Consider the following 12,746-nt stretch of genomic DNA (forward strand, 5'->3'; position numbering starts at 1 on the left):
AATGACCAACTGTAGCGAAAAGATAAACGGAACTAATAAGCAGGCAACTGTGTGTAAAGCGACCAGGCAGGTACTAAAGATGAATGAATGAATGAATGAATAAATACGTGCCTCCTATTTGTATCTGTTTAGGACACATTATCTGTTCATTCCAAATAATGTATTCATATTCAGTCACATATTTCATATATACACATTACACATTACTGTTGATTTCTCCTGAAATTGATTTCACCGACACAATTCTCTCATTCTTGTTTTAAATGCTTGTTATTGCAATTACACTTTATTTCTCTCACCTATGCATCCAGATTGTATTGTTTAAAAGAAGAATTACTTTGGAAACAGAGAAAAATAAATAAATACAGGGCCATTAAAGCTATAAAGCTTCAAAAGACAGGTGTTGGACCTTGATTGCTATGCAGCTGCAGAAGCTAACACTGGGTGCTCTAGCAGCATTAGGGAATAAATATCCGTGATGTACTTACAGAATTGAACAAATAGTGTGATTTCATTTAACACTGAATGTAATTAATGTAGCTTTTCACTGCCTACCAGTAACGAAGGCCAAACTTGCAAAGCTAAAAGTTTAATTTAATTTTTTTTTATTTTAAACCTTCCAATTCACCGTCTGGCACTTGATAGTAACCATTACAGAATCCAATACACATCATCATAAAATAAAGAAATAAATAATTTCTGGGAACAAGCTTATCTTATTCCAACAGTGTCACTGATAAAGCTTTCCATAAGGAAGGATATTGGTCCCGGGTGCGTTGGCGTTTGGCCAGACTGTCCTCATCGCTGATGCCCGCCATAAGGTACTTAAGACCAGTAATCCAGGTGCGCGCCTCCTCGCCTGTACCTGATACCAAGTCCAGCGACTCCATATGTTCACCGTAGTAGATGCTGAAGCAGCAGTTGGGGTCGAAGCTGCCATCTGCATAGCGCTGGAAGATCTCAGACTGCTTCCCCTCACACACCTCCCGAATCAAGTCGATGGAGACTGCAAACGATAGAGAGTGGAGGATGTGACAAATGCAAGTCTGGTGTGAGAAAGAACAGAGTAGAAAAGTAAAGTAGAAAAAATGGAACAAAGGGAGGAAAAGAAAGAAAGAAAGAAAGAAAGAAGGCTAAAAAATTTCTTCAAAAAATGAAGAAAGGAAAGAAAGAAAGAAAGAAAGAACATATCTCCATTAAAACTGAAGGAAGGAAGGAAGGAAGGAGAAATTAAAGAAAGAAAGAAAGAAAGAAAGAAAGAAAGATTGAACATATCTCCATTAAAACTGAAGGAAGGAAGGAAGGAAGGAAGGAGAAATTAAAGAAAGAAAGAAAGATTGAACATATCTCCATTAAAAGGAAGGAAGGAAGGAAGGAAGGAAGGAGAAATTAAAGAAAGAAAGAAAGAAAGAGAAAGAAAAGTTTGTGAAAATCTGCACTATAAAAGAAGACAGAAAGAAAGAAAGAAAGAAAGAAAGAAAGGTTGAACATATCTCCATTAAAAATGAAGGAAGGAAGAAAGGAAGGAAGAAAGAAGAGAAGGAGACACTGCAGTAATATAAAGGTATTGAGCAGAAGAAGAACAGAACATGAGTGAAGTGTGTAAATGAATATTAAGGTAATTACGGAGTGGTAATGCTCTGAAATGGCTGCAGCACTAAACCAGCTGACTGTTATTGCACGTTCCACGATCCTGCAGCCTGAGCACTGAAGGAGTTCGTTTCCTCCGTAATTACCAAAAACACAAAGCTGCCTGTTCTAAATGACAAGAGACGTCCACAGATGGTGCTTCTGAAACGCTCAGTTATCATAATCCTCGTTACTGAAACACACCGCAGAACATTCTGCCACTGAAGATATTCAATCCTAACGAGGTGGATCGTGTGTGTGATATCAAGGGCCGTGAGGTGTGAGAGTGAGATCAGCACACTTGCAGGTTCAAATAAAAACATACGTCCTGTATACCATGTCTAGGAAGTGACCTCATAGGCTGCACTATTACATATGAATAATGCAAATGCAGACAACTGCCTGTTGAATAGCTGGAGCTGTCTTCAATATGCAGCATCGTGGCTGATTGTCGGAAATTTTCCCTCTAACACTTGTTTGTCTTTCCAAAACACACCTCGCTTTGTACTTCACACGCAGGTTAGCTACGCAAATTCACGAGGGAACGTTTGGTTCATTGAAGAGGCTGAAACCTTTCCGGTTAAAGCTGATGAATTATTGAGGCAGCTTAAGGAGCTGATTAATTCTCCCAGCTGCTGTGGAAATGTGGAAAACTGAGCTTTTCCTCACAACGAGCTGCGTCACTTAGACACGAATCTTCGTGTGCTGCTTTAACACCACCATCAGTACTGAACAAATCTGAACGCCGCTCCAAAGCATGCAGTCAGTGCTTGGCAAGAACTTTAGAACTGCACTTGCTCTGAAAAATGCTAATGATTATCAAGCACATGGCAGTTGGTAAATGTTTTATTACACCACAGCACTGAATTCTCAATTCCGATTGGTCGGAAGGTGTTTATTCAGTTTCTATAACAGCATAGCAGTTGTTCTGGAAGCAAGGCAATTCACACATTGATATTATTGTTCCTGTTCTTATGCATTATCATTTCTATAGTGACATCTTACACAGGCACTTATACAATATCATGTGAGGTTTTCTATGAGGAGATGTTGGTTTAACATTTTTTGGAAGGAGTCTCCAGTTTCAGCACTTTGAAACAGTCAGAGGTAAAACTATAACTTTAATAACTGTAAGATGAAACTCTTCAGGATGGAGGGTTTTTTATTGTCTGACTAACTTCAATACAGAAAAAAAGAGCAGCTGGTGAACTAACGACTGTTTATAGCTGTTATAACATAAGTGATAACAGGAACTCACTTGTTTTGCAGACATTCCACAACATTTAACGTAAGTATAACAGATAAAAAGCATGTCATATCGTTCTTTAATAAATAAAACATTGTTAGCGGTGGCAAATTACTGTAGTACACTGCAAAAAATGACATCTTAGCTTGTAAAAAAATGTCTTCAATACAGTCAAATTTATGTAGCGTTTCTTATTATAAGATACTACAATTTTTAAACTTATTTCTAGATGTTTGTCTAATTTCGAGCTTGAAATATTGTTCTAGCAGATAATAGTGCTAATTATTTATCTATAAAGAAGCCAAATAGAATAAGAAAATCTAAAGTTTGAAATTAGTTTTAAAAAATTCTAGAAATAGATTTAATAATCTTATATTTGATTTAGTGCACTTTTATAATAGAAAATACTAGATAAAATATTTTTACTTGCTAAGGTGCTATATATATGAATACAGGTGACCTTACGTGACCTCACTTAACCAGGGAACAGAAGTTAGTGTTTTAGAAACAGTTCCCGTTTTGAATGCCATCAATAAAAAGGACAAAAGTTCTTCACTTAAATTAAAAAGATGCGTCAGCTTCATGTGTCTTGATCCAGTTTAGTCAAATATAGAACTGGTACAAGGACAGTATATGAAGTAAAATATAAATGTTAGTATATTATGATATATGTATTTCATGCGGTTATTATTTAGTCCTGGAGTCTCGGTGTTGAGGCACAGATGAATTATAGCAGTAATTAAACATGAGTAAACTGACAGGGTGGTTAAATAAATGCACTTCTGTGAAAGAGGAGACAGGCACTTACTTTTTGCCCTCTCGTTCTTCCTGGAGGGCCTCCAGCGGATGCAGGACTTGTGCTCGTCCACGTAAAAGTACCGCACCAGGCCCTTTGAACCACCTCTCAGTTTCACCATCTGAGTCCCTGTCTGCATCAAGCTCATGCATTTCTCCACTGACAGAGACAAAGAGAAAACAACAAGGAGGATAGATTTTAGCCAAACTTGTCAAGCAGCAAAAACATTTATGCTTGGCCTAAAGGAAGAGTTTGCTCATAAATGCTCAAATTGCCAAGATTGCCAAGATTACTACTACACAATACTACTGAAACTGTCATTTAGTACATTGTTTATCTTACACTTGTGCATTGCCTTGTATGTTACATCATAGTCCTGGAGCCACAATATTTTTCGCTCTCAAAAACATATATGCCATTATGATTGATACTCCTAATGAATCTGTAAAGTAAATACACACAAATGGTCATTCTCAAATGATTTTTGATGGTTGTTGACCTACACAAGTTAAAAAGTACATCAAAAAACACACAAACCTATTAAAATACCATTAAGTATTATTGAGGCTATAACAACATTGGGCAGAAAAAAGGATGCTTAGGCATACTGATGCCAATTTAGTTGAATTTATAGACACCATCTCAATAACAACATGTTTGGAAGGTTTTGAAGGAAAGAAGTCCTTCGTGACAATAACCTACAAAATACAAAACATGAAATCCACCAACTGGAATCATGTGTTTTGGTCAAACAAGACAAAAATCAGACTTTTGTCACTGCGCTTCATGGGAATGTTTGACGAAAAAGCCCCTAAAGTCCCTGTAGAATATGGAGGATTATTGATGCTTTGGTGGTGTTTTGGCTCTTGGGTAGAAACCTGGTTGCCTCTGCCAGGAGGTTAAAATGACCATAGATGGATCTTTCAACAATGTCATGACCCAAATCAAAATCAACACAGAAAAGATTATAAACTACAAAAAATCAGTGTTTAGACATGACCATCTCAGTCTCCAGATTTAAAGCGTGGTATGAATTAAAGAACGTGGTCCACATGCATAAAGCTAAGAATGTAGATTTTTAAATATTCTACATGGAGGAGTAAGCCAAGAACTATCTCCAACCATGTAGAGGTCATTCAAAATCCCTTTGGCCACTCTCATGAAAAAACATCTTTGACAACCCATCCCAAATTTCCAACCATCAAGTGTTTAACCGCAGGTGCTAATGCTTTGGTAGCCACTTCCATAAACACTGTCCAAATTACTGTTCAGCTTTGATGAAGATGAGCTGGAAAAACTCTAAAGTTAAGGCTAGGAAACATGAAAACATGTACATCTTAAGTAAGTTTAGAGGCATTACTGGGTAAAATTGTGATCATGGCTTATTAAGCCGCAGTGTAGAACTGACCACACTGTTCAAAGCGGTACATTCTCTCACACTCTGCTTGATCAGTAACGTATTTACCATCTCCTCCAGCACTGCGCCATGTTCAAGCAGCAGTCGGCCATTAATAATTGAGGACTGCCCTTCTGACAGGCACAATGCTGCAAATTAAATTGCCCTGGCCATATCGCCAACTCCGGATACAGACATTGCAGATAAAAGCGATGGATTGAGAAGAGAAAAGGTGCATTAAGGAGCACACAAATTAAAAAGACCTGGAAGAATGATCTCATTTGTACATGGCTAAATGACCACCAGTAACTTGCAATGTCAGTTCCCAGGGCAAAGCAAAAACCATTAACTATATTAAAGCCAAAATGTACTTGCAGGGATGGACAAATTAGTAGTCAGGGTGCCTGGAACAAGCATAATTTTTATGTGGACTATGTTTAATTTTTTACAAGTAGGTATTACAACTAGTAAAAGAAAAAAAAAATTCTTATTGACTTTCACAAACCAAAAATTTCATGTGGTAAATGTGTTTAAACTTCACAGTGATTCATGGTGATGCAATGGACCTTGATGCTGTAACTATAGCAAATGCTTCTGACTTCCACTGCCTGCTTTTTAGCTTATTCAGTTAAGTTTCTGGGCAAGCACAATGGAGCTTTTACTTTAACTTATGGAGTTAATTTCCTGTCAAAGGTGAATTCAGTGCCAAAACTGATTCCATACTGAATTTTTTTAAATCTGTACACAAACTTCATATGTACACATTTCATGGGACATCTGTGAGCCATTACAGAGTCATTTCATGAGACATCATTACAGAGTCAGTCAGCACTGAATCACTACCTTACATCGTAGTGTCATAGTTTTGACAATCTGTTGACTGCACTCGATTTGTAGCCTCTGGTAGCCTCGATTTGATGGCTCACTGCAGCACCATGTAAACTACCTACAACTACAGCTAGCTAAAACTTCCATTTTTTGTGTCAGTCCAACCTCTACTACCAAGCAACCCACCTGGATTACAACCCTCAAATATTAGAATAGTATGAACCCTTATAAAAACGTCAAAACATGCAGCCATGTGTTTCTGTAACATCACCTGTGATATGTAAATGTATCTCGAAGGTTACAAGTACATACACTGCAAATAATTATCACAACATAAGCAGCGCAAATATGTTCATTAACATTCATAGTTGTATGAATCATAGATTCTAATTATAAATTTGAAATTCATAAAATCCACATCATTATATTTACCTTTGAGTACTTTTTACAGGCAAATAACAGAAAATCACGTCAGAAATACTACAATCAAAGATGAAAATAGTATTTCTAGGGCTATTTCATATATAAAGTTGTGTCTGAAAATGCTCTCTCTTTAAAAAAAAAGGTTGATACTGGTTCTTTACTGTTTTATGAAACAAAACAAAGGTCATTATTATTTAAGTGAATGCAGGCACATTTTTAATATGCAAAAGCAGCTGAAAACAGCAGCGTATTCTAAAATTAGTCCTTGTTGTGTGGGCTTATGGGTGAGTGACATTGTGTCTCCTGCACTATTAAAAACTCACAGATGGCAACTTGTGCCCACAGTGCAGAGGAAACTGCTTGCTAACTTGCTAGTCAAGTCAAACATCCACGTTCTTAAACAAAAATGTGTCAAGTGGTTATACAATCTACATTATTCAATAGAATGCGATGCCAAAGCTGCTGCCCATTAGAAAGCAGCTCCTTGTTTTGGCCAAATTTTGAAGGTAGCACTGCATACCCTTTCATCCTAATGAAATGTTACCGGGGTCCAATTTTTGGTTAAAATGCTGCCCAGTAAAAGTAAAAAGCTCGAGTAAAATAAACATGCTGCAGCAAAAGGTCACTTGTGAAAATCATGTGAAAATTAATCTTAGACCATGCATACCCCCATGCATGTTAGGAATTTAATGTACTAAACAAGTAGGCTAAAAAAAATATGACAACAGACAGCAAATTATATATATATTTTTTCAACTTTTTTTCAACGTTTTCTTTTTTTCCCCAATATTTTTTCAACCCATTCTGTTTCTACTGTGTATGTAGTGAAAGTGTGATTACCAAAGACAGTCACTGACACATTTCCTGGTACTGAGAAAAGAACAAAAAACTAATTTATAATGGAAGAGTAAGGGCAGTTCTGTCAAACAAATGCTTAAATTATATTACTATACACTGCAATGCAAACTGGACACTTCTGTATTTGTGTTTACTGCGAAATTTTATTACATCTGTATTTGTGTTTCCTGTGAAATAGACATTGTGTCATTTTATCCTGTGTATGCCTCCAGACGAACATGTGGATGCCAGTTTCCAAGGTTTTTTTTTTCATTGCACCATAGACATGTTTTTACAGTAATATGCAAAAATAATACAAGAAAAGGTGGCCAAAGGTTTTTTGTTTTATTTATGATTAAATGTTTTCTATGCTTGATACGTGATGTGCAGTGAGAGTCAGGATGCAAGTGTGTAAAGCCTACATGCTTTATTTGCACAAATCCAAGAATCATAATCCAAGTCTATAGCAGGGGTGAAAACACAGGCAGAGAAAGTTACACAAGGAATTAGAAATGAGGGAAGAAACAGGCAAGAGTATGAATCAAGAAAATGTGGCACTAGAAAGTACTTTGATACACCTGAAGCAAGGCTTGGACTTAATGAAAGACTTTGCAACCATACATAGTCAGCAGGGTTTAAGTAGAGAAACTAATCAGAACTAAACACAGAACAGGTGAACACAATCAGGCAACAAACCAATGACAGGACTAGACCAGAAACCAAAACAAAGACATGGCATACATCATTCAAAGGGAAGCTGTGAAAGTACCATTGCTGTTACCATGGTTACCACGCAGGAGATGTAAGCGATTTTTCAGCTGCTGTATCATAAGCTGTGCTATGCAGGAATGCTGAACTTTCATATGCAGAGGGAGGGAGATAGCTGGAGGTCATGTCTAAAGCCTTTGATGCTGCGGGCCAATATAATAGTGACTGTGATAGATTGAATTTATGGATGATTCGCTGTTGATAATCAGCTAAAGCCTACTTTCTTTTACTGTCTCTAATGTTGTGTCTACTAGTCCTTCCTACTAAAGAGTGAACTATATGGATGCATTTAAATCTATTTAAAAATACAGACATTTATTGACACCCCAGCAAGTGCCTGTAGACATATGAGCTTTCTACTCTTTTGTTACTACAGGAAAAAGTTTAAAAATATTGAATATAGTCACAGTACATACTGTATGCTGCAGATGGATACAGATTAGGCTTGAAAACACTGAAGTACACCTTTAATTTGCTGGACATGCATTATAAAGATAAACAGAACATATGATCCAGGATAATGGGGAACGCTGGTGTACCATAAAATGCATTTACGCTTCATAGTTCCCAAACCAAGATTCAGAAAATCAGTGCACTCAATGTAGAATGAAAAAAATTCACTTTTAATTCATCTTAGGCCCATTTTGCACTAGAAGCAAATTACAAAAATGCTATTGCAGCTCCACAGGATCAAATTAGCAGACCCATTATGCAATGCATTATGATGGTCGTTTATTAAAAAGTGGTCCGCTGTCTCGCAACTTGTCAGGGACCTCTGAAAGCGGTGAGCTCGTTAGATTTTAATTGCACCAGACAATCCGTTTACACCAACAGCTAGAAAGGGGATGTCACATACAAAGAGTACTCAGAGGAAACACACTGCATTATCAAATATGAGCTGAGAAAAAAGAGATGATTCCTTAGCTTTTTTATAGGAAAGAATTAGTCCTAAGGGTCAAAACAAGTCACACATTAATGTGGGATGGTGTTTTTGCATTGTTGCTAAACTGACAAACCTCAAAGGCATGAAAGTATTCAGGAATTCAGAGATAAAAATTCAGGGCTATGATTATTTTTTTAATTCAATGGCTGGCAAAAAAAAATAGAGTTATTGGACAAATCCAATAAGCAGAGTCAGATAAACCTTTTCCTGCAGAGTCTCTCACCACTGGGTCCAAATTGGTTACTGTGGAAACCAGGTTCAGATTAGCAGTAAATCAGATTCCAATAAATCTGAAAAATGAAATGCACTGCAAGAAATCTTGTTCTACAACAATCTCTTGCATATTTAAATGTTTTATTAGACGGGTTAATGGCACAGTAAAACACAATCATGGATTTGTGTCCTCCAGCTTGCAACAAGATGTAGAGATAGTGTGCAATAGTTTCATTCTAAAACCAAGACTTGTTTTTCTTCACTATTTATCAAAGAAGCTTTCAAAAGTAATTGTAATATAATATAATATAATAATAATAGTATATTATAGTGTAATTCTAATAGTATAAAAGTGACCACAAATCTTGTGAGATCTCCATTATTTTATTCAAACATCTGAAATCCCAATGTGTTATGTCTTATCATGACAATACAAGAAATAAAAATAAACCTTTGCTGACACATATGCAATGACATTTCGAATGTTTGTGAAATATAGAATGATGTCTTGATATAACGGATGATATAAACCATTTCTAAGACTTGTGGATTTGTGGATCCTACCACACACATAAATCCTGGCAAGATTTCATATTTCTTTAAGCATGAGCTCAATAATGTGGGTGATGCAGCTGTCAAGAGGCTTCCAGAGATGAGAAATGGATGAAATCACAAAGGAGGTCAAACGAATGTGTGTTTAAGCTTGTTCAAGGGAAATGAGGTTTGATCTCACATGCCTTCTGGATGTCTACTCAATGTGTGTCACCAGGGTCTGGAGAGTCTTAAGCTTAAAGGGATTGTCTCATGTCCATATGCCAACTAGACTATTAGGTGCTATTACATGCTAAAAATCTGATCTTTAGTCAAGGTAGAAAGACTTCACAACACTGTAAATCACAAGAAAGCCTTCACACTGTTTGTCTTCTGAGACTGATGAATCAGCAGAAGCTGCAATAAATTCACATGTCCTTATAAAATGTTTGCTTAGTAATGGCTCTAAAAGCATTGGATGTTAAACAGACACGAACTGCAAAGGCACCTTCTCCTGAAACAACTTTTACATCTGTTTGGTTCATCAACATTTCACACTTCCAGAGTGACGGACTAGCATGCACACATGAACTGACATGAATAACAATATTCAGTGAAGTAATTAAATAACACAAGCTTGAAATACTAGAAATAGGTAATGAATAAAACTCTTGGGTGTGTGCGGTTATAGGAAAATAATCAACAACGAGGTGGCGCGAGACAGCTGGACGTACAGCAGAGTCACTGTTAATCTTGTTAATTTTCCAATATTAGCATGTCCTGAAGTGTTTTATTCCATTTATACCACAGCAATTTGCCAACAATTACACTTTTAATGTATTATTGAATGGCAGGTTGAACCTTTAATCAATAGTTACATATAGAGTTGTGGAACATCCTCTAAATGTTCCCTCACCAGTCTCTTCTTCTCTGTTGAAGTTAATAAGACAAGAAAAAAAGCCACTTGTTACATTACTGAAAAACTACAAAGAATAAACTCCTCCATCCTGAAGACCTTCCCATGGCAGAAAACTTACTGACTGTTACAAAGTGCTGACACTGGAGACTCCTTCCATAAATGTGCAATAAAAGTCTCCTTACCAAAAAACTTCACCATTCCATTGAATACGTTTTTCTTTGTTAGATAACTATCTGTTGTTGTTAAATCCATTTATAATTTAGCTTGGATTATGTGGAGCGTCCACCATATAATTCCTTGTGAATGACTTGTTACTGTAGAAACGCAATAACATAATAGGACGAGCACATTAATCTAAACGTGTGATTTGAACTGAACTTCAGTCAGAGCTTTTGATACTTAGGAAATGAATCAACACCTTTTGAGAATTTGACAGTGCTAAGGTGAATAATGTCTGGTAATTCCCACAGATAACTCACAGATCAAATGTCAATGTTAACAATTCCTGCTAGAAATAGATGGGCAACTTTGCAGCTCTTACCAAATACTCCTAGCGTCCAGTTGGCACTCGCCACGAAGTCTTCATTTATACAGAAGAACTCTAGAAAGCGAGAAAGGCTGAGTTTGTTTAGGTTCTTTGAGAAAGAGGATCTGGCAGCCGGTTCCTGGAACTGCGAGAATGCCAGCTCTGATACTGGCCCAGGTCTGGACATAGGCATAATGACAGAAGAAAGAGGTTCTACCACCATGCTGGTACAGAGAAGTGCACTCATGCCTCCGGAGACTCTGTACCGGGTGTGTATCGCCCTCTTTCTGCTCCCGTGGCTTTCTTTGTGGATGATTTTAAAAGAACATAGGCATCAGTAGTGAAAGACGTCCTTTAGTTTGACAAGTGAGTTAAGCTACCAGCAGCTTTAGAGGAAAACTTCTATTTTTCAAAGCTTAGCATGAATGCGAGAATTAATTCTCCATCCTACGATCACAAAAAAAAAAAAAAAAAAAGAGAGATCAAGCATAACATCAATCAGTTCAGTTGTAAAATTTGATCCAGTCTGTATTGTGTGATCGTATCGCAAAGGCGATTTAGTGTAGTGGCGGTTAGAAGTAACTGTGTGACATGTGTCAGACATCCTAAATCCCCTCTCAAGTGTAATCCAGGTCTAGGGGATTTACGTGGACTACTGCGCATAGTGGCACAAGAGGGGCGGGGGAGGGGGGATGGGCTTAGACAGACTGGGTTTCCATTCAAGCTTTTCACTAATTTTAAGCAAATTCACAAAAATCAGCAACTGAAAATGCAATTAAATGTGTTTCCATCTACTCCTTTTTAGGTGAAATCCTGAAGATGATGTAAAGTGATTACGGTGAGAAAAAGGCCACGATGAAGAAAAGAGATGCGAGCATAAATCTATACAGCATAAATCTATATGCTATAAACAACAGAAAAAAAATTTATCCTTTAAAAATATTTTTTTGAATTGTGAATATTCTATGCAGTAGGCTGCACTTCTTGTTTATGTGTGTTAAAAAAATAACATTATACCACAACACTGTCAAATTCTTGAGTCAGAACTAACTTTTGTAAGTTCCACAACATTAAGTGTAACTATAAAAAGTCTAAAAACTCTGAAAAGTACAATGTGCCATTCATTAACAAATTAAAAGTGAGACTTCATTGGAGATCATATGAGCATTTTCATAAGTAAACATACTGACGAAATATTTTGTTGCTCAGAAATTCTCCAGTGAAGCAGAAATATTAGTTTCCATCACACTTGCTTATCTCGCCTTTATGAATAGATCAATATTTCCACCTCAGCCAAGTGTAAAAACTTTATCTGAGAATTTTTTTTGGCTTTTCCATATAGGTTTTTCAACCTGTATTTTTTCTCAAAAAAGGAAGAAAACATTGCAGGAGGGAGAGAGGAAAAACAAGAGATGTATCACTGAGTGACCTGCAGATGTGCACAGCAAGAGCAATACAGGAGGGGCAAAAATATACCTCATAGAATACGAGACTAAGGCTTTGAAACTGAAATACAGAAAGGTCTTACATACAAAGGAAACTAAGGATCTAAGATTCTGTTCCTGGCTAAGTAGTTCTGAAAAAAATAATAAATCAAAGACGTGACATAGCTGCAGCCTGTCTGCTGGTGTACAAAGGACACAGATAAAAGGCTCAGTGAGGGCTTCTCCTGCCACAATGCCTTCTATCAG

At 36.9% G+C, this 12,746-nt stretch overlaps 1 protein-coding gene across 7 annotated transcripts in view; it reads right to left on the reverse strand.

Moving 5' to 3' along the window:
• plch2a (phospholipase C, eta 2a) overlaps positions 1–12,746 on the reverse strand; it is a 127,827-nt gene that overhangs the window by 39,102 nt on the left and 75,979 nt on the right. For 6 of the 7 annotated variants that reach the window (XR_008302145.1, XR_008302144.1, XR_008302147.1 and 3 more), the window contains 2 exons: positions 3,684–3,830; positions 763–1,006 (listed from right to left, as the gene is read on the reverse strand). Coding sequence is in view for 2 of the 7 variants with exons in the window: in XM_034306987.2 (XP_034162878.1) it covers positions 763–1,006; positions 3,684–3,830 (391 nt within the window). In the remaining 5 variants the exon portion in view is untranslated. Of the gene's footprint in view, positions 1–762; positions 1,007–3,683; positions 3,831–11,070; positions 11,564–12,746 lie in introns of those variants that run through there. The other variant, XM_053235903.1, reaches the window with a different exon arrangement.

The sequence above is a fragment of the Pangasianodon hypophthalmus genome, chromosome 8 (assembly GCF_027358585.1).
Source record: "Pangasianodon hypophthalmus isolate fPanHyp1 chromosome 8, fPanHyp1.pri, whole genome shotgun sequence".
NCBI lineage: Eukaryota > Metazoa > Chordata > Actinopteri > Siluriformes > Pangasiidae > Pangasianodon > Pangasianodon hypophthalmus.